This window comes from Indicator indicator, chromosome 2 (genome assembly GCF_027791375.1).
Source record: "Indicator indicator isolate 239-I01 chromosome 2, UM_Iind_1.1, whole genome shotgun sequence".
NCBI lineage: Eukaryota > Metazoa > Chordata > Aves > Piciformes > Indicatoridae > Indicator > Indicator indicator.
Window position 1 is genome coordinate 64,917,877 of NC_072011.1, and position 21,046 is coordinate 64,938,922.

The 21,046-nt window shown below is 46.4% G+C and overlaps 1 protein-coding gene across 1 annotated transcript in view; it reads right to left on the bottom strand.

The window, feature by feature from the left end:
• The window catches only part of COL19A1 (collagen type XIX alpha 1 chain), a 204,041-nt gene that overhangs the window by 51,266 nt on the left and 131,729 nt on the right, over positions 1 to 21,046 (bottom strand). The window contains exons 15-19 of the mRNA XM_054394527.1: positions 18,209 to 18,262; positions 6,168 to 6,221; positions 2,574 to 2,636; positions 1,328 to 1,372; positions 128 to 163 (exon numbers count right to left, since the gene is read on the bottom strand). Of these exons, the coding sequence (XP_054250502.1) occupies positions 128 to 163; positions 1,328 to 1,372; positions 2,574 to 2,636; positions 6,168 to 6,221; positions 18,209 to 18,262 (252 nt within the window). The remainder of the gene's footprint in view (positions 1 to 127; positions 164 to 1,327; positions 1,373 to 2,573; positions 2,637 to 6,167; positions 6,222 to 18,208; positions 18,263 to 21,046) is intronic.

Below are 21,046 nucleotides of genomic sequence, written 5' to 3' on the forward strand. Positions count from 1 at the left end.
AATCTACAGAATCACTGAATTTGCTGAAAGTGTGCAAAGAAAAATATCACAGCATGAACACAGGATGGAAAATCATATCAAATGTAAATTCTTCCCATGTGGAGCTCCAAATCGTGGCTGTACTTACTGGATCTCCCTTGTCCCCTTTTTCAGAAGGCTCTCCCTGTGGAAACAGAAGCAAGAGGTTAGCACAGATTGAAGCTGGGGAGGGGTCTGGAGAACAGGTCTGACTCCTGTTTTTTTCATCCATATACTGAAGATCATATTTGCAACCTGAAAAAGGGTGAATGTTATCTAATTTGTTAGGAAATTACAGAATTACACAAACATTCAGGTTGGAAAAGCCCCTCAGGGTCACCAAGTCCAACCATTAACCCTACTCTGCAAGGCTCACCCCTAAACCATAGCTCCAAGCACCACATTCAAGTGACCTTTAAACACATCCAGGGTTGGTGACTCCACCACCTCCCTGGGCAGCACATTCCAATCCCTGACCACTCTTGCTGGGAATTTTTTTTCCTACTGTCCAGTCTAAACCTGCCCTGGTGCATCTTGAGGCCATTCCTTCATGTTCTGTCACTGATTACCTGTGAGAAGAGACCAGCACCAACCTCTCTACAGCCTCCTTTCAGGTAGCTGTAGACAGCAATGAGGTCTCCCCTCAGACTCCTGTTTCACACTAACTATATCCCCAGTTCCTTCAGTCTCTCCTCATCAGATTTATTCTCCAGCCCCTTCCCCAGCTTCCTTGCCCTCCTCTGCACTCACCCCAGGACCTCAATGTCTCTCTTGTATCAAGATGCCCAAAACTGGACACAATATTTGAGGTGCAGTCACACCAGAGCTGAGTACCAGGGGACAGTTCCCTCCCTGCTCCTGCTGGACACAGCATCTCTGATCCCAGCCAGGATGTCTTTGGCTTTCTTGGTCACCTGAGCACACTGCTGGCTCCTGTTCAGCTGCTTGTCCATTAGAATCCCCAGGACCCTTTCTGCCAGAGAGCTTTCCAGCCACACTGCCCTGAGCCTGGAGTGTTGCTTGTCATAAACTCGTACAAAAATACCTTCAGGGTGGTATTGAGATAAAGTCTGGATATGCCTAAAGCTAAGGACTTGGTGAACTGTTGGAACTGGGAAGTTTATTTGCATACTTGCCCCTCTCAAAGAGGACCTTGAGTAAATGACTAAGGACACTCAGAGACCCACAGCTTTTCCCATTCCCCAGTATATTTTCTTCATCCTGTGTATATTTGCCAAGATTTGATTCGTAATCAGTACCTTCAGTCACCTTCTGATCTCACACCTGAGCACAAAAACAAGGCATTTACCTTTTCTCCTTTCACACCACTCATTCCCAGTTCTCCTTTTTCACCCTTTAAAACAAAAGAGATCACATTTTAACCTTTTTTTTCTGTTCTAACACATGCAAATAAACTCCTCCTTCAGCTGTACTTTGTTCTGTGCAGGCAACAAAATCTTAATTTTTCTTGCAATGAAAAGATTTAACCCTCTGCAAATCCACTTAAATGTTCTCTGTGGCAGATCAGCAGGCTTCCAAGTAAAAGCTGTGATTGATTCTAGGAGGTATCAGGAGCACTTCTCCCTTTTCTATCAACTTTTAAAAGGCATCTAGGTGTTAAAAATCCATCCAACTATTTAAGCAGGCTTGATCCAGTTGTTAAAAACCCATCCAACCCTCTAAACAGGGTTGATGCCTCTAACAACAATGTGCTGCCAGATGGTGTGGATTCAGAATGTGACCTCCACATAACCTTTAAAATGCTGACTGTAAGTATGTTTGGCATAGCAAGTCCCAGCATCACAAACAAATTGCTTCAAACATTCATAAACTTTACTATTAAAAATATTAGTTTAATTTTAATGGGGTTTAGAGTCTTTGCCCCCCCCCAACCAGCTGTTTTTTTCCTCAAATAGTGTTAAAGAAGCTATACATAATTCTTCCTGCCTCTTCCCTTTCTGCTTATCACAGGCTCACAGGACGTTAGGGGTTGGATGTGACCTCTGGAGATCATTGAGTCCAAACCCACTGCCAGAGCAGGACCATGGAATCCAGCACAGGTCACACAGGAGCACATCCAGACAGGGCTGGGAAGTCTCCAGAGAAGGAGACTCCACAACCTCTCTGGGCAGCCTGCTCCAGGGCTCTGTGACTCTCACAGTTGAGGTGGAACCTCCTGTGCTGTAGTTTCTATCCATTGCCCCTTGTCCTATCCTAGGGCACCAGTGAGCAGAGGCTGTCCCTGTCCCTTCCTTCCTGACCCCCAGCCCTCAGATATTGATAGACATTGATCAGAGAGAAGGAGACTCCACAACCTCTCTGGGCAGCCTCTTCCAGTGCTCTGTGACCCTCAGAGTGAAGAAGTTCCTCCTCATGAAGAGAAAGGTTGATGTGTTGCACCTTCAGGACAGAGTCATGAGGTAGATAATGGACTACAGAGATCCAAGAGGCAGGAATATCTAAAATCTATTCCTTCAAAGACCATTTGTGCTCAACCAAATAAAATACAGTGTGCTCAGAGTGGCAGAGACAAGGCAGACAGCCAAAATGCTTACCATGTCTCCCTTCTGCCCTTTAGGTCCCGGGGTCCCAAGTAATGCCAGCAGTCTTGGATCACTCTGGGGAGAAATAGCACCACACAGATGAGAGAGCAGAGCACATCACCACTTGTTTCCAGGCACAATTTATTCACCATAAACATTTCATGTGATTTACCAGCATGTGGATGCACAAGTCCTAATTTACTGCCAGAAAGGGACTCTAAATGCCTGTGCAGTACATCTCAGTAATGTATTGTAGCAACACATCCTTTGCCATGCACTCATGCTCCAGTCAGACTAGCAGGAGCTGAACAAAAGCAGAGAAGGGAAATGTCTGTGCTGAACATTGTTATGCAAAGCTGTGATTTTTCTCTCCTGAAGCCAAAGCAGAGAATGTGCTGTGGTGGTTTTTTATGCCCATTATGACACTACATTTCTCAAGTAGGTAGGGAAAGAACAGCAAAAAAAAAAAAAAAAAAAAAAAAGGCACTTCTCTTCTACAACAAAAGCACAAGCTTGTTACTCCTGAGCAAGAGGAAATGGAAACTAGAACTAATTGAAGTCTGCTACAAGCAGTGAGGTGCAAGGAAAGGGAAGGAATATTAGAAAGAAATCCTTCACAGTGAGGGTGGGGAGACACTGGAACAGGTTGCCCAGGGAGGTTGTGGATCCACCTGCCCTGCAGGTGTTCAAAGCCAGGTTGGATGAGGCCTTGAGCAACCTGGGCTGGTGGAAGGTGTTCCTGCCCATGTCAGGGGGTTGGAACTGGATGATCTTTAAGGTCCCTTCCAATCCAAACCATTCTATGAATATCATCAAGAGGCTCTTCACAGTGCTCCTCAAAGAAAACATAGATTTAAGGACCAAGGTCCAGGCACCAGACTTCCCCACCAGCACACCCAGAAACAGGGAAAGCCAGCAAGGGTGAGGAATGGCAAATTGGAAGGACTGGAACTAGCAGGAGGAAGAAACCTCCAGGGAAGCCTGAGCTGACCCTGCAGAACCCATTCATGGCTCTGTAGATTGAGAAGGACAAGGAGCCTGCATCTGGTAGGTCCACAGATCCAAGCAAGGTGGCCAGATCAGCTCCCTGTTGTGTCACTACTTCAGCCACAAAGTGGCAGGGGATAGTAGTGAGTGACTCTCTTCTGGGAGGCACAGAGGCATCCATTTGCCATCCTGACCTGCAAGCTAGAGGTGTAAGCTGCTTTCTGAAGGCTTGCTTCAGGGACATAACCTAGAGGCTGCCAGAACTTGTGTTTCCCACTGACTCTTACCCACTGCTGCTGTTTCATGTGGGCAGCAACACAGCTGTGAGCTATCTGAAGAACATCAAGAGGGACTACAAGGCACTGGGAGCTGCAGAGGAGGACTGTAGAGATGCAGGTTTGACTGAAGTTATCAAAGCCTGGAATAGGCTCCCCAGGGAGGTGGTTGAATCCCCATCCCTGGAGGTGCTCCAAAGAGGCAGAGCTATGGTGCTGAGGGCCATGATTTAGCACCAGACTTGGTAGAGTAAGAGAATGGTTGGACTCAATGGCTTCAAAGGTCTTTTCCAACCAGGGAATCATAGAATGGTCTAGGTTGGAAGGGACTTCTAAAGGTCTTCCAGTCCAACCCCCCTGCAGTCAGCAGGGACATCCTCCACCAGATCAGATTCCCCAGAGCCTTGTCAAGCCTCACCTTGAATATCCCCAGGGATGGAGCCTCAACCACCTCTCTGGGCAGCCCATTTCAGTGCTCAACCACTCTCATGGTGCAGAACTTGTTCCTAACATCCAATCTCAATCTGCTCTTCTCTAGTTTGAAGCCATTGTCCCTCATCCTGTCACTGCAGGTCTTTGCAAACAGTCTCTCTGCAGCCTTCTTGTAGCCCCCTTCAGGTCCTGGCAGGCTGCTATTAGATCTCCCTGGAGCCTTCTCTTCTCCAGTCTGCAAACCAACTCTGTGATTCCTCATATCTATGTATGGAAAACCAGTAAGGAAAAAGATGACAGAGAGAGGCTTTGAAAGCCCAAGCAAAGGATGATAACAGAGACCTGGGAGTGTATGACCACAAACCACAAGGCATCATTTACAGATCACTGAGGTATTGTAGCCTAGAGAGTGGGGCAGAACCAGTTTCTTGGCATAACAAAGAGCACAAAATGAATGTGTGGAACACACAGAGCACAGCTCCTTTGAGCTGAAAGCACAGAAGACATAACAAGAAGGAATACAAAAATAGCCCAGGCTATTTTCTGCTTACACAAGAACAGGCAGAAAGGGAAAAAAAAAAAAACAGGGAAGAAATGTTCCAACCCTGTCTCCCACCCCATGAAGGAGCAATGCTCCTGTTTCTCCTCAGCAGGTTGCCCTCAGCCTCATCAAAGCAAGGCTGCTGATCTTGGTTTGCCATTCAGCACAAGTGGCTGCTGCAATCAGCAGTTGTATTTATAGTGCTCTCTTCCACTGTGGATCAAGTCAATTTTGCTTTGCAAGACTTGTACTGCAGCCTCCTTACACGATAGGGTGGGGGATACTAAGCCCCCCAACCCCCCCCAAAAAAAAAAACAACAAAAGAAAGCTTGGTTGCCACAAATGATTTGAAATCATTGTGCCATGGATACCATACAAGTAACAGAATTGTAAATAATCTGCTAGAAAAAAATAGAGAAATTATAGGTGCAAGACATTATTAATTATGAGGGGATGATGTGACTAATTGTGATGAGATTTTAATATCCCTCACATTTCCTGGTAGCAGTTTCTCATGATTCCTAGAAACACCAATGCAAAGAAGCTGTACAAATATCCTCAGGAGAAACAAACAAACAAGAAATCTATTTAAATCTCTATAGCAACAGAAATGTGGTCACAATTTACACAGAATGCCACAGAATCACAGACTGTTAGGGGTTGGAAGGGACCTCCAAAGCTCATCCAGTCCAACCCCCCTGCCAGAGCAGGAGCACCCAGGCCAGGTCACACAGGAATGCATCCAGGTGGGGTTTGAATATCTCCAGAGAAGGAGACTCCACAGCCCCCCTGGGCAGCCTGTTCCAGGGCTCTGTCACCCTCACAGTGAGGAAATGTTTCCTCCTGTTTCCATGGAACTTCCTATGCCTCAGCTTCCACCACTGCCCCTTGTGCTGTCATTGGGCATCACCCAGCAGAGCCTGGCTCCAGCCTCTGGGCACTTACCCTGCACAGCTTTATCAACAGCAATGAGGTCACCTCTCAGGCTCCTCTGCTTCAAGCTAAAGAGCCTCAGCTCCCTCAGGCTCTCCTCATAAGGAAGATGTTCCACTCCCTTAACCATTTTATGGCTCTGTGCTGGACTCTTTCAAGCAGTTCCCTGAGGTTCTTCTTGAGCTGAGGGGCCCAGGACTGGACACAATATTCCAGATGCAGCTTCATCAGGTAAGAAACACAGCAAGAGAATAAATGGCACAGCAGGAATGTGACTGAAGTGTCAATTGTGCCTGTGCAAGGATGCAGAAAAGGGACAGGGAAGGGTCTGCCTTTTGGATTAATTTGGGAATGTTGCTGCAGGGATACAAACTGTGATCATTCCTACTTTAGATGCCTCTTAGTCATCAACACAAACACTACATCAAAAGACCATACCTCATTAGAAGGCTTGTTCAGAGAATCCAGAATTCCTTTTAGTCCAGAAGGACCCTAGGTGGAAAAACAGCAAACATGTAATTTAATTTACATTATTTTTCCATACCTGTGTTCAAAGAGGTAAATGTAAAAGGTTAGGGTTTTATTGGATTATAACAGTGAATTATTTTCTGCAGGTTCAGTATTGGAGCTACAGAGATGATCAGAGGTCTGGAGAATCTCTCCTATAAAGACAAGCTGAGAGAGTTGGGGCTGTTCAGTCTGGAGAAGAGAATGCTCTGGGGTGACCTTATAGTCAGGTCAGTACCAGGAGGGGGCTGTAGGAAAGCTGGGGAGGGACTTTTTACAAGGGCTTGGAGTGGTAGGATGAGGGACAATGGATTGAAGCTAGAAGAGATTGGAGATCAGGAAGAAATTCTTCACAGTGAGGGTGGTGAGACACTGGCACAGGTTGCCCAGGGAGGTGGTGGAAGCCTCATCCCTAGAGGATTTGAAGGCCAGGCTGGATGTGGCTGTGAGCAACCTGATCTAGTGTGAGGTGTCCCTGTCCATAGCAGGGAGTTGGAACGGAATGATTTTTAAGGTCCCTTCCAAACTAAACCATTTTATGAACCTATCAATACTTGAAGGATGGGTGTCAGGAGGATGGGACCAGGCCCCCAAGGGACTCCCAGTGACAGGGCAAAGGGTAAAGGACACAAAGTGGAACATAGGAATTTCCATCTGAACACTTATCCCCCCTGGAGAAGGCACAAGTAAAAACACAGCTGCTTGAAAAGGAAAGAGCTCCCAACTGTGGGAATTACTGAGGCTGATAACATTTTGGAACCTAAAGAGGTGCAGCAAGGATAAGGGCAGAGTTCTCCTGAAGGAGAAGAAGGTTAGGAGGTGATCTGCTGGAGAGCAGCCCTGTGGAGAAGGACCTGGGAGTCCTGGTGGATAACAAGTTCTCACTGCCTGATGAGGAGAGGCTGAGAGCCCTGGGGGTGGTTAATCTGGAAAGGAGAAGACTGAGAGGGATCTGATCAATGTCTATAAATAGCTGAGGGCTGGGGGTCAGGAAGGAAGGGACAGGGACAGCCTCTGCTCACTTGTGCCCTGGGATAGGCCATGGGGCAATGGATGGAAACTACAGCACAGGAGGTTCCACCTCAACATGAGGAGGAACTTCTTCACTGTGAGGGTCACAGAGCCCTGGAACAGGCTGCCCAGAGAGGTTGTGGAGTCTCCCTCTCTGGAGGCTTTCAAGCCCTGTCTGGATGTGCTCCTGTGTGACCTGTGCTGGATTCTATGGTCCTGCTCTGGCAGTGGGGTTGGACTTGATGATCTCTGGAGATCCCTTCCAACCCCTAACATCCTGTGAGCCTGTGATCTTTTTCTCCTTTAGCTTTGGTAGTTTGCTTACATTTGTGTAAAGATGAGAATGCTGGAAGAGCCCTACCCAGCACCATGTGCAACAAGCAAATTGCACTGGGTGCACCTCAACCAGAGGGCCTTTCAGGGAACACAGCCCAGCCAGTGACTCAAGTCTAATCACTTCATCCATCTCTTTCAGATCTGTGTCTGCCCATTAAAATAAAATACTGTTTTCCTGGTGACTGTAATGGAAAAAAAACCCTGTGAAGCTCATCAGTGCAGAGGTGCAATATTGTGTAACTGTCCCCAGAGCAAATGGGAAGAATGATGGAGGCATGACATCTCCCACTGCAGAATACATTACATAAATTACTTTCTGATAAGGATTTTAAACATTTAAATGCATAGAAAACAAGAATAGGACCAGCCCTTGCCAGTCACTCCTGTCCAGCCTACCCTGGAAGCATTTCCAATATCCTTCTAAACAAGAAAAAAAAAGGCAGCTCAAAGTCCAGGGAAGCCAGAAATGCTGCTGACAATTTTCACTTATCTTTGCTTTAATTTTCTGTTTAGTGCAATTAAGTGATAACATTCATCCACTTTCACAATATTGGTAGAGGAATGGCAGCATGTCCTGAGGCAGGGGAAATGAGCTTTCCAAGGCAAAGCTGCTGGCTCTTTTAGATAACTAGTTTGGTGGCCCTGCCATTCATAACTCAATAACAAGAGACTAAAAGGGTATGGAATGAAATGAAGAAATTCAAGGAGTCTGTGAACTTCTCCACTGCCTCACATGCACCCCAAACAAAAATGAAACCCTATGTGAGTCCAAGACTTCAAGGAGTAGCAGAAAGCAAGAACAGTTGTGAAGATAACTAATCATGGAACCATAGAATCATTCAGGTTGGAAAAGACCATTGGGATCAAGTCCAATCAAGAACCCTACTCTGCAAGGCTCACCCCTAAACCATAGCCCCAAGCACCACATCCAAACCACCTTTAAACACATCCAGGCTTGGGGACTCAGCCACCTCCCTGGGCAGCACATTCCAATCCCTGACAACTCCTAATGGGAAAAAACTCTTCTTACTGTCCAGTCTAAACCCGCCCTGGTGCAGCTTGAGGCCATTCCCTCTTGCTCTATCACTAATCACCTGTGAGAAGAGACCAGCACCAACCTCTCCACAACCTCCTTTCAGGTAGTTGTAGAGAGCCATGAGGTCTCTCCTGAGTCTCCTCTTCTTCACACCAACCATCCCCAGCTCCTTCAGTCACTCCTCACAAGATTTATTCTCTAGGCCCTTCTGCAGCTTCCTTGCCCTCCTCTGCACTGGCTCCAGCACCTCCATGTCTCTTGTACTGCAGTGTCCAAAACTGGATATGAAGCTCCCCTTGCAAAGGAAAGTGATGAACTGAATGATGACCTCCAAGGGCTATAGCAGTTCTGAATGCAAAAAAGAACTTTGGATGTGTTGGTAGGAACCAGTAGATTTAAGAGTGATTGTGATTGCAGTTTCTTTCTTGCTTCTGCCACAGACAGCTCCTGGGACAAGATGGAACTGGCCAAATCAGGTAGCTCCTATATTTCCTACCTCTACAAACCAGTGCACAAACAGCGACACTGAGCAGAAGTCATGTTTGGGCTTGCCCTGCAGAACATGGTTGTACTGGTGGAAATCTAGCTTGGCACTCCTTTTGTTTTAAGAACATTCTGATATCTCACTAAAATGGAAACTAGAGAGAAATGGAATTCCTCCAGTCATAACAGTTCCAGCAGAGACAGAGAAAACTGGGACAGAAAACATGAAGTTAATTCTTAATAGGAAAAAAAAAAAAACAAAACAGTAAAACTCCCCCCCCTTTTTTTTATCCTCTTACCTTCCTATGTAAATAGAAACATCCAGCTGCTGGCTCTTGCAAAACTAACACAAAACCCCCAACAGGAACAAAACCTTCAACTCTTAAGCCTCCTACAGCTGACCAGAACAGTGTCAGATATCATGTAGCTATTTTCTGAGAAGGACAAAGAGAAAACCAAATGAAAAGACCTCTACAGGCAATGGCATCCTGGGCTGCATCAAAAGCAGCGTGGCCAGAGATGGGGATTCTGCCACTTTACTCTGTTGAGACCTCACCTGGAGTGTTGCATCCAGCCCTGGAGCCCTCAACACAGCAAGCAGATGGAGCTGATGAAGCAGATCCAGGGGAGGGCAATGAAAATGATCAGGGGGTTGGAGCAGCTCTGCTATGAGGACAGGATGCCCTATGAGGGCAGGAGCTGAGGGTGTTCAGCCTGGAGAAGAGAAGGACCTGGGGAGACCTTAGAGCAGCCTGCCAGGACCTAAAAGGGGCTACAAGAAGGATGGAGAGAGACTGTTTGCAAAGGCCTGCAGGGACAGGGCAAGGGGTGATGGTTTGAAATGAGAGAAGAGCAGATTTAGATTAGATGTGAGGAACAAGTTCTGTACCATGAGAGTGGCTGAAGACTGGAACAGGTTGTCCAGAGATATAGTTGAGGTCCCATCCTTGTAGATATTCAAGATGAGGCTTGACAGGGCTCTGAGCAACCTGATCTAGCTGAGGATGTCCCTGCTGACTGCAGGAGGGTTGGATTGTATGCCCTTTGGAGGTCCCTTCCAACCAGGGCGATTCTATGATTCTATATAGATCCTAAATTCAGACTCCTATAATATCTCATTTCAAGTAGTGTGGGAACTGGGAAGCCTTGCATTAGAAAAATGAAAAAAAAAAAAAAAGTAGAAATGGATAGATTCAGATTGGATGTTAGGAAGAAGTTGTTCCCCACGAGGGTGGTGAGACACTGGAAAAGGTTGCCCAGGGAGGTGGTGGAAACCTCATTGCTGGAGGTTTTTTTAAAGGCCCAGGCTGGATGTGGCTCTGAGCAACCTGATCTTGTGTGAGGTGTCCCTGTCCATGGCAGGGGTTTGGAACTGGATGATCCTTGAGGTTCCTTCCAACCCTAACCATTCTATGATTCTATGATTCTATGATTCTATACACAGGCAAAACAAAACCTGCTCTGGTGGCAACCCCTTCTGCATTGCTAAGTCCTGGAGATACTTTTGTTAGCAGCTATGACAGAAGAAAGCTGAAAGAAAGCTACAGTTTATTTCTGCAGCCTGATCACAATGCAGCATCCTATTATCCTGGCATTTGTTTTTGTTTCCTACAATGAGCATTTCCATGGCAGTGAAGAGCCTTCCATGGGGAAGAGACATCATCTCTCTCAGAAGGCTTTAGGAGAAAATGGATTTCGTGCATTTTCTTGCTCACATTTGAAGGGCACCTGAAGTTTTGATTCCCAACCATCATTTTCAGAACGTTTCTGAGGATAAAATGAATATTACCTTGACCAGGAGCTTTAATCTGCTCTGTAGGCTCCTCTGATGGGCTGAACAAGCACTAGAGGGAGCTGCCGTTCCACTCAACCTTCCTCCTTTGCAGCAGAAATTGCTGCTCACTGGAGTGAGGCAAGAGGGAGCACACGTCGCAGCTCTCCAGCGTTCAGACAACAGAACACTGCTCAAAAGCAGCAGACAGCCAGGATGCAAACCATGAATTCTGAACCAGGAGGGACGAACAGAACACTTTTCAGCTCTATCTCATGTAATTAAAAAAAAAAAAAAAAAGCACAGAATCATAGAATTGCTACTGCTGGGAAAAAAAATCCTAAGGTCATCGAGCTATGAATGTCAGTGTGCATTACATTTTGCTATTTATTATTCTTAGAATTCTCCAGAATTAATGGGAACAGGTTGCCCAGGGAGGTGGTGGAAGCCTCATCCCTTGAGGTTTTTAAGGTCAGGCTGGATGTGTCTCTGAGCAACCTTGATCTAGTGTGAGGTGTTGGAACTGGATGATCCTTGAGGTCCCTTCCAGCCCTGACAATTCTGTAATTCTGTGATTATTCCAGCTCAGTTGGAATCCAGGCAGCTCCATGGAATTACTCTAGGTTCCTTGAGTTCCCTGATCTCGGGTAGCCAAGCTGCTTAAATTCCACCAGTAGCATTGGACAAGGTGGTGAACTCGTCTGCCCACAGGAATGTTTTGTTTGGAAGAGACATTAAAGGTCTCAAGTCCAAGATCATTGAGTCCAACCTTCAGCCTAACACCACCATGGCCATTAAACCATGTCCCAAAGTGCCATGGCCATAGATATCTTCTACACCTTCAGGGATGGTGACTTGATCATTATCTGGGTAGGCTTTCAGCAATATTTTTTACAACCCATCAGTAAAAATCCTCATTAACTTCTTCTCTTTTGTGAGTACAGGATTTTCCTCCAAAGGGGAAAAAACCCCCACAAAGAATAAATAAGGGGAAAATGACAGAAAAGAAAGAAGTTGCATAAAGAGCATCACTTTAACTGAGTGGCTTCATAGAATGGCTTAAGGTTGGAAAGGACCTCCAACCACCCTGCCATGGGCAGGGACAACCCTCAACTAGACTCAGCTGCTCAAGACCTCATCCAGCCTGGCCTTGAACACCCCCAGGCAGGAGGCATCCACAACCTCCCTGGGCAGCCTGTGCCAGAGCCTCACCACTCTCATACTGAAGAACTTTTTCCTCAGCTCCAGTCTAACCCTGCTCTGCCTCAGCTTCAAACCATTCCCCCTTTGTCCTGTCTCCAGACACCCTCACAAAAAGTCCCTCTGCAGCCTTCCTGTAGGGTCCCTTCAGCTACTGGAAGGCAGCTCTAAGGTCCCCCTGGAGCCTTCTCCTCTCCATGCTGCACACCCCCAGCTCCCTCACCTATCTTCATAGCAGAGCTGCTCCAGCCCTTGGATCATCCTTGTGGTCCTCCTCTGGACTCACTCCCACAGTTCTGTGTCCTTCTTGTGCTGGGGAACTGGATGCAATATTCAAGGTTTCCTCACCAGCAGCAGTCATTCTACATTTCAGTGCAGGTTTTTAACCAAAGATATGCAGATGAGGGACTAGAAACTCACTACCAACATCAATTTTGTTGAAAAAAAACAAAAACCAACCAAAGAATCCCCCAGAAATCAGAATATGTAAAAAGCCCAAAGAGATGAGGTATCATGGGCTAGAAAAAAACCATGTAATAAGTAGATAAAAAGTTATTATTTTAATTAATCAAAACTCACACCACTTGCTAGTGTCCATTTTCCAGCCCTTTTGACTGTCAAGGATGTGGCTTTATAATCCCTCCCTGCACACAGTTTTTTTTTAGGGCCCTCCTTTATACCAAATCTCCTGAGGATTGTATCCTGTTCACTAACTTCTTCCTCAAGGAGGCAGAACTTGCTTTCTCAGAATGGTGGTGGTTTTTTTCTGTCATTACTGCTAAATTAGGGAAATGTGTTAGCTTCAAACCTGCAAGGATGTATTGAGCACTCCTGACAAGTAAGGACCCAATCTCCTTTTCCCTCAAATGGGAATTTCATACTCTTCCAAAACAGCACCAAACACAAACCTTGCTGTAGAGTTCAGATTTTGCACTTTGAGTCAATCTGTTAAGCATTTTGTTAAGCAACCACCTCGTTGCACTTGGAAAAGGACAAAGTAAAGGCCAAAAAGTCATGGAATGATGGAATTGTTGTGGTTGGAAAACAACCTTGAAGATCATACTTAAGTTTTGTTCAGTATCTTTATCAACAGCCTGGCTGGGGGCATTAAGAGTCCCCTCAGCAAGTTCCTGATGATACCAAACTGGGGAGCTTGGCTGACACCCCTCTGGCTGTGCTGCATCCAACATGACCTGGACAGGCTGAGAGCTGGCTGCAGGTAAACCTCATGGAGTTTAGTAAGGACAAGTGCAGGGTCCTACATCTGGGGAGGAATAACAACAGGCACCAGGACAGGTTAGAGGCTGCCCTGCAGGAAAGCAGCTCCGTGGAGAAAGACCTTGGAGTGCTGGTGGACAGCAAGTTCTGTATGGAACAACAATGTGCTCTGGTGGCCAAAAGAGCCAATGGCATCCTGGGATGGATCAAGAAAGGTGTCCAGCAGGGCTAGGGAAGTTCTTCTCCCTCTCTGCTCTGCCCTGCTGAGACCACAGCTGCAATCCTGTGTCCAGTTTGGGGCTCCCCAGTTCAAGAGAGACAGAGACCTGCTGGAGAGAGTCCAATAGTGAGCCAGGAGGATGCTTAGGGGACTTCAGCATCTCCCTGTGAAGAGAGACTGAGAGCCCTGGGGCTGTTTAGTGTGGAGAAGAGAAGGCTGAGAGAGGATCTGATCAATGTCTATCAATAGCTGAGGGGTGGGTGTCAGGAGGAGGGGGCCAGGCTCTTTTGGGTGGTTCACAGTGATAAGCCAAGGAACAATGGAGACAAACTTGAACATAGAAGATTTCACCTCCACATGAGGAGAAACTTTCCAGTGAGGGTGACAGAGCCCTGGAACAGGCTCCCCAGGGAGGTTGTGGAGTTTTCTTCTCTGGAGCCTTTCCAACCCCACCTGGATGCATTCCTGTGTGGACTACCCTAAGTGATCCTGCTCTGGCAGGGGGGTTGGACATGATGATCTCTGGAGGTCCCTTCCAGCCTCTGATATACTGTGAGACTGTGATCATTGAGTCCAGCCATTCTGTAACTCTGCCAAGGCTGGTGTTAAACCATGGCCCTGAGCACCACATCATCTTTTAAACAACTCCAGGGATGGGGATTCAACCACCTCCCTGGTCCAGTGTTTGAGAACCCTTTCAGTCAAGATATTTTTTTCTAATATCCAATTTAAACGTTCTCTGGCACAACTTAAGGCCATTTCCTCTCATCCTATCATTTCTTTCTAGGGAGAAGAGACCAACACCACCTGGCTCAGAGAGTTGTAGGGAGCCAGAAGGTCTCTTCTCAGCCCCCTTTTCTCCAGACTTAAACGCCCTCAGCTGCTCCTCCCCAGCCCTGTTCTCCAGACCCTTCCCCAGCTTCGCTGCCATGATAAATCCATGTGCATGAGGAAGCTGCCACCACTTAGTAGAGAAGGAGTAAGTGGAATCACATTTAATATAGTCTGAGCTTGGGAAAGGAGAAGAGGAATGATGTTAAAGTCCTTTTGGTATGCACAAGCTGAAGCACTTTAAACATGGGGACACTGCCAGCACGCATTAGCAGGCACTGCTGCTTTCAGAGTCTGCTGCTCCTGTGTGTTAGATTCACAGCCCTGGCAGAGGAACACAAGGTGCTGGTGCAGCTCTATCCAAAGGATGGACTACATCAAGATAGTTATACCAAACCCTTTTCACCAGTATTTAGGCCATGACTGCCTGAGGAATGCTTTTCTGGTGTGGAGAACTACAGGACCCATGCAGAGCTCTTTGCACAGATGCTGCCAGGCTGACAAAGTCGAGCTTTCCATTTGCTGTGAGGAAATCTGAGATTTGTCTCAATACTGCACTTCAGCTTCCACTCAGCATTTCTGGGATGTCTCTCAAGGATGCTACAACTTCACAAGCCTGACCTGCCAGCAAACCTGGGATGGCAGAAATCTGTGATGGAGAAGCAGTGTTTCACTGGCCCACAAACTGCTGAGGAGATGAAGCCAAAGATTTGACCTCTGCTTTGGTTTGCTTCTTGGGTTTGCTTGCTTGGTTTTTGGCTTTATTTTGCTGTGGGCTCTTTTTTTTTTTTTTTTTTTTTTTTTTTTTTCTCTGGCTGGTTTATTATCTATTTGGGTTTTGTTTGGTTTTGTTTTGGTGTACTTTGTTTCATTTTGGTTTGGTCTATTTTGTTTCATTTTAGTTTGGTGCATTTTGGTTTGGTGTATTTAGTTTCATTTTGGTCTGGTGTATTTTGTTTCATTTTGGTTTGGTATACTTTGTTTCATTTTGGTTTGGTGTATTTTGATTCATTTTGGTTTGGTGTATCTTGTTTCACTTTATTTTGGTGCATTTTGTTTCATTTTGCTCTGGTGTATTTTGTTTCATTTTAGTTTGGTATATTTTGTTTCATTTTATTTTGGTGCATTTTGCTTCATTTTGGTTTGGTGCATTTTGTTTCATTTTAGTTTGGTGTATTTTGTTTCGTTTTAGTATGGTGCATTTTATTTCATTTTGGTTTGCTGTATTTTGTTTCATTTTGGTTTGGTGCATTTTGTTTCATTTTGTTTTGCTGTATTTTGTTTCATTTTGTCTATTTTATTTGGTGTTTTTTTTTTTTTGTTTGGCTGCTTGCTTGTTTGCCTGTGTTTATTTTTTGGTTTATTTTGGGGGTTTATGTGGGTTTTTTAATTTGTTTGTTTTATTGAGGCTTTTGTTTGTTTGTATGTTTGCATTTAAAGGTCATTTCAGCCTGGAGAAGAGAAGGCTTCAGGGACACCTAACAGCAGCCTTCCAGTACCTGAAGGGAGCTACAAGAAGGCTGCAGAGGGACTGTTTGCAAAAGCCTGCAGGGACAGGACAAGGAGCAATGGTTGGAAATGAGAGCAGAGCAGATTTAGATTGGATGTGAAGAAAAAGTTCTTTACAATGAGGGCAGTGGAACACTGCAACAGGTTGCCCAGAAAGGTGGTTGAGGCCTCATCCCTGGAGATATTCAAGGTGAGGCTTGACAAGGCTCTGGGGAATCTGATCTAGTGGAGGATGTCCCTGCTGACTGCAGTGGGTTGGACTGGATGACCTTTGGAAGTCCCTTCCAACCTGGGTGATTGTATGATTCTATGATTTTTGGCATTTCTGTTAAGAAAGATTCTGCATCACTTTGTTCAGGGGAGAACAGAATCACAGAATTATCAGGGTTGGAAGGGACCTCAAGGATCATCCAGTTCCAACCCCCCTGCCATGGGCAGGGACACCTCACACTACATCAGGTTGCTCAGAGCCATGTCCAGCCTGGCCTTAAAAACCTCCAGGGATGAGGCTTCCACCACCTCCCCAGGCAACCTGTGCCAGTGTCTCACCACCCTCATGAGGAAGTTCTTCCTAATGTCTAATCTAAATCTCCCCTCCTCTAGCTGGGATCCATTCCCCCCAGTCCTATCACTACCCCACACCCTAAAAAATCCCTCCCCAGCTTTCTTGCAGCCCCCTTCAGATACTGGAAAGCCTCAAGAAGGTCTCCTGGGAGCCTTCTCTTCTCCAGACTGAACCACCCCAACTCTCTCAGCCTGTCCTAATAGCAGAGGTGCTCCAGCCCTCTGATCATCCTTGTGGCCCTTCTCTGTAGCATAAATAAACTCCATCACTAGCTCCTCTTTTAAACACATTTTGCAAGGAGAAGGGGTGGGGGGAAGTGTATTAAATGGATGCATTTTCATGTTTAGGTGTGTAGAGGAAACCTATTTCATTTTAATCCCTGCATTCTGTGTGGCAGTGCATTATTCTCTTCTCCTTTTCCTCACAGTGAGGTGGAAGCATATGAGACAAATGTTCTGACACGGCAGGGAGTGGCCTTTATCTTTTTCAAGCATGCAGGGAAAAAAAGGAATTATTGAATCTTTGTTAGATATTAAGAATTGAAATCAGGGGAAGCTTCCTTAACCCACAGGCAACCTTGGTTTTTCAACACAATAGGTAGGGAATTTTACAAATCCAGGATCACAGAGTATTAGGGCTTGGAATCTCCTTCTTTGGAGACTTCCCAAACCCACCTGGATGCATTCCTGTGCAGACTACCCTAAGTGATCCTGCTCTGGCAGGGGGGTTGGACCTGATGATCTCTTGAGGTCCCTTCCAACCTCTGATACACTGTGAGACTGTGACACTGTGAAGGGACCTCAGAAGCTCATCCAGTCCAACCCCCTGCCAGAGCAGGATCACCAAATACATCAAATACAGCCAAGTCTTCCCTCTACCAAAGGAAGGAAAAAGAACTATCACATCTTTGTGGGATATTAAGAATCTAAAGCAGTGGAAGTTTCCTTAACCCACAAATTAATGAGTACTTTATATTTGTGCATGGCAACTTTGTTTTTTCAACATAATAGGTAGGGAATATGACAAATACAGAATCACAGAGTATTAGGGGTTGGAAGGGACCTCAAAAGCTCATCCAGTCCAACCCCCCTGCCAGAGCAGGATCACCTAGAGCAGGTCAAACAGGAACACATCCAGGTGGGGTTTGAATATCTCCAGAGAAGGAGACTCCACAACTCCCCTGGGCAGCCTGTTCCAGGGCTCTGTCACCCTCACATGAAAAAATTCTTCCTCCTGTTTCCATGGAACTTCCTATGCCTCAGCTTCCACCACTGCCCCTTGTGCTGGCATTGGGCATCACCCAGCAGAGCCTGGCTCCAGCCTCTGGGCACTCACCCTGCACAGCTTTATCAACAGCAATGAGATCTCCTCTCAGGCTCCTCTCTATGCTACAGAGCCCTCAGCTCCCTCAGGCTCTCCTCATAAGGAAGATGTTCCACTCTCTTCATCATTTTTGTGGTGCTGTGCTGGACTCTCTCAAGCAGTTCCCTGAGGTCCTTCTTGAGCTGAGGGGCCCAGAACTGGACACAATATTCCAGATGCAGTCTGACCAGGGCAGAATGGAGGGGGAGGAGAACCTCTCTCTACCTACTCACCACAACCCTTCTAATCCACCTCAGGATGCCATTGGCCACCTTGGCCACAAGAGCACATTGCTGGCTCATGGTCAACCTGCCATCCACTAGGACCCCCAAGTCCTTATCCCCTTCACTGGTCTCCAACAGGTCAGTACCCAACCAACTCTATTCCAGCACAGAGTGAAAATCTCCCATTCCCTTTGTCAGTTACTCACAGGAGGTCCCGGGGGCCCTGGTTTTCCTGGGAGACCTGGTTTGCCTCGTCTTCCCTGGAAAGAAACAAACAAAAAAAAGAACACCAGAGATTTAGACATGAGTGATTTGCAACAAGAATTCTCTTTAAGAAGAGATTTACTGCTTTGCTTATTAGCAAAAGAAGTTCAAAAGCTATTCAAAAGGAATATTCTCCATCAGTCACTGCAGAGCTATCGAATTCTACTGCTTTTAGGATTGGTTCTTAGTAATTACAGAATCACAGAATTAACCAGGTTGGAGAAGACCTTGGAGATCATCAAGTCCAACCTCTCACCCAACACCATCTAATCAACTAGACCATGGCACTAAGTGCCTCATCCAGGCTTATTTTAAACACTTCCAGGGATGGTGACTCCACCACCTCCCTGGGCAGCACATTCCAACGGCCAAACTCTCTTTCTGGGAAGAATTTCTTCCTAACATCCAGCCTAATCCTCCCCTGGTGCAGCTTGAGATTGTGTCCTCCTCTCCTTCTGTCACTGGTTGCCTGGGAGAAGAGACCAACCCCCACCTGGCTACAGCCACCCAAATCAGATTTGCATCATTAATGTTGCCTGGCATATTTTAAAGCTGTGTCTCAGAGATGAGAGCTCATTGACAAGGCTGTAAAAGGAGCATCCTGCTGAGGTGTAGAGAAATGAGGTTTCATCTGACTGCAGCAGTGCTTGGCACGTTAAACTGGGCTGCAGCAGACACCCTGATGTGCACTGTAAGCACACAGGTGTGATGTAACCACTTAACAAATTGATTCACAGAGTGGTAGGGGTAGGAAGGGACCTCTGAAGATCATAGATTCATAGAATGGTTTGGCTTGGAAGAGACCTTAAAGACCATCCAGTTCCAACCCCCTGCCATGGGCAGGGACACCTTCCACCAGCCCAGGTTGCTCAAGGCCTCATCCAACCTGGCTTTGAACATCAACATCTACAAGCTCCCTGGGCAACCTGTTCCAGTGTCTCACCACCCTCACTGGAAAGAATTTCTTCCTAATCTTCAGTCTAAATCTCCCCTCCTCAAGCTTCAATCTATTCCCTCTCTTCACTCCAAGCCCTTGTAAAAAGTCCCTCCCCAGCTTTCTTGTAGCACCCTTCAGGTACTGCAGCGAAGGCTGCTCTAAGGTCTCCCTGGAGCCTTCTCTTCTCCAAGCTGAGCAGATACAGCCCTGTGATCATTCAAATCATTGAGTCCAACCCCTACTAGAGCAGGATCACCCAGAGTAAATCACAAAGGAACTCATCCCAGGTGGCTTTTGAATGCCTCCACAGCCTCTCTGAGCACCCTGCTCCAGTGCTCTGCCACCCTCGAAGTGAAGAAGTTTTTCCTCCTGTTTAGGTAAAACACCAAGCCCCTTCTTCTCCAGGAGGTGATAACAAGCAGAGAACTCAGAGATTGATTTGCAAAACCAATTGACCTTCCTCATGCAGTTACCACTTTCTGTGTCTATAATGCACGTGCAAAATCATTTGCATTAGAACACAAGGTCCCTAAATGTCTACTTTAAAGGAGTCTTCCCTCTCAGCTTCTGCACAAACCATCCACATATCATGACCAGAGATTTTCAGTGCAGGGCTCAACTGAACAGCTGCTGATTTCACAGATCCTTTCTGGGTTGTTGGTTGTTTTTTGGGGTTTTTTTTAGTTGTTTGTTTTTAGGAAGATCAACATGAAAAGAGAAGCAATTTACAGTAATTTACATCTTCATTGCCCAGCTGAAATCTGATGCCCATGATTTTAGAAACGGCAGTGGAGAAGAGCTAATTTCTAGATGTGATGGCACACACACACACACAAATAAAGGAGGAACAGCATATCCATTCAGATTAAATTTTCCCTTTGCATATGGGAACAAAAAGCATTAGGGGGAAGTCATGGTGAAAATGTGGCTTAAGAAGCTAAAAACTGAAAATCAGAGGATCAGAGAATGGTTTCAGTTGGAAGGGACCTTAAAGATCATCTAATGCCAACCCCCCTGATACAGGCAGGGACACCTAAGATGCTCAAGGCCTCATCCAGCCTGGTTTTAAACACTTGAAATTCTTGCTGACAGCTGACAATTAACACATCAGGGTATTTCTGTAAGCTGTGGTCCCTTACCTCTGAGCCTGCTTCTGTGTTTTATTAACTGATGACCTCACACAAACTGCAGAAGTTATCTAAGGAACAGAAAGTGAAATCTCAGCTTCTCTCTTTACAGGTGAGAGCCCTGGTCCATAGGAAACCCCTCTCATGCTCTGCCTTTCATTAATCTTGATCTGTGCTGAGGGGAAACAAGATGATGACAGTGAGGGTGAAAAAAATCTCTCCTCCTCACAGCCTGCAGCTCACCAGGGTAACCTCTTGCCTAGATGCCAGAGACTCTCCTGGGAAGCAGGAGGCAGAGGTTTGGAGCCTTTCAGGAGGGTTTCTGAGACGTGTTTCACCCACCAGGCTGTGCCTGACAGCAGAGTTGATGAAGGTGCTCAGTCAGTCAGTGTGTTTTAAGGGCAGCATGACAAACCCCCCCACACCTCAGCATATTTGGAGTGCCAAATTCCTAGGTCTTAACTAGCTGAGACATCTGTTATGTGCTGAGCTGTTTAATCCCAGCAGCACTCCTGCACGCAGGGCTGCAACTGGGGGCAGCTGGGGGGGGTGGAATTTTCAGCCCCAAAATACAGACCTAGGTGTCTGTATTGAGCTGGAGGCTGCACTGCTCTTTACCACTCAGCCTTAGTGTGCTCTCTGCCGTGCTGGTAATGCTGTCCCCACAGCTGTGTGACCAGCCAGAGCTGGAAACTCAGCTGGGGTAAGGATGGCCC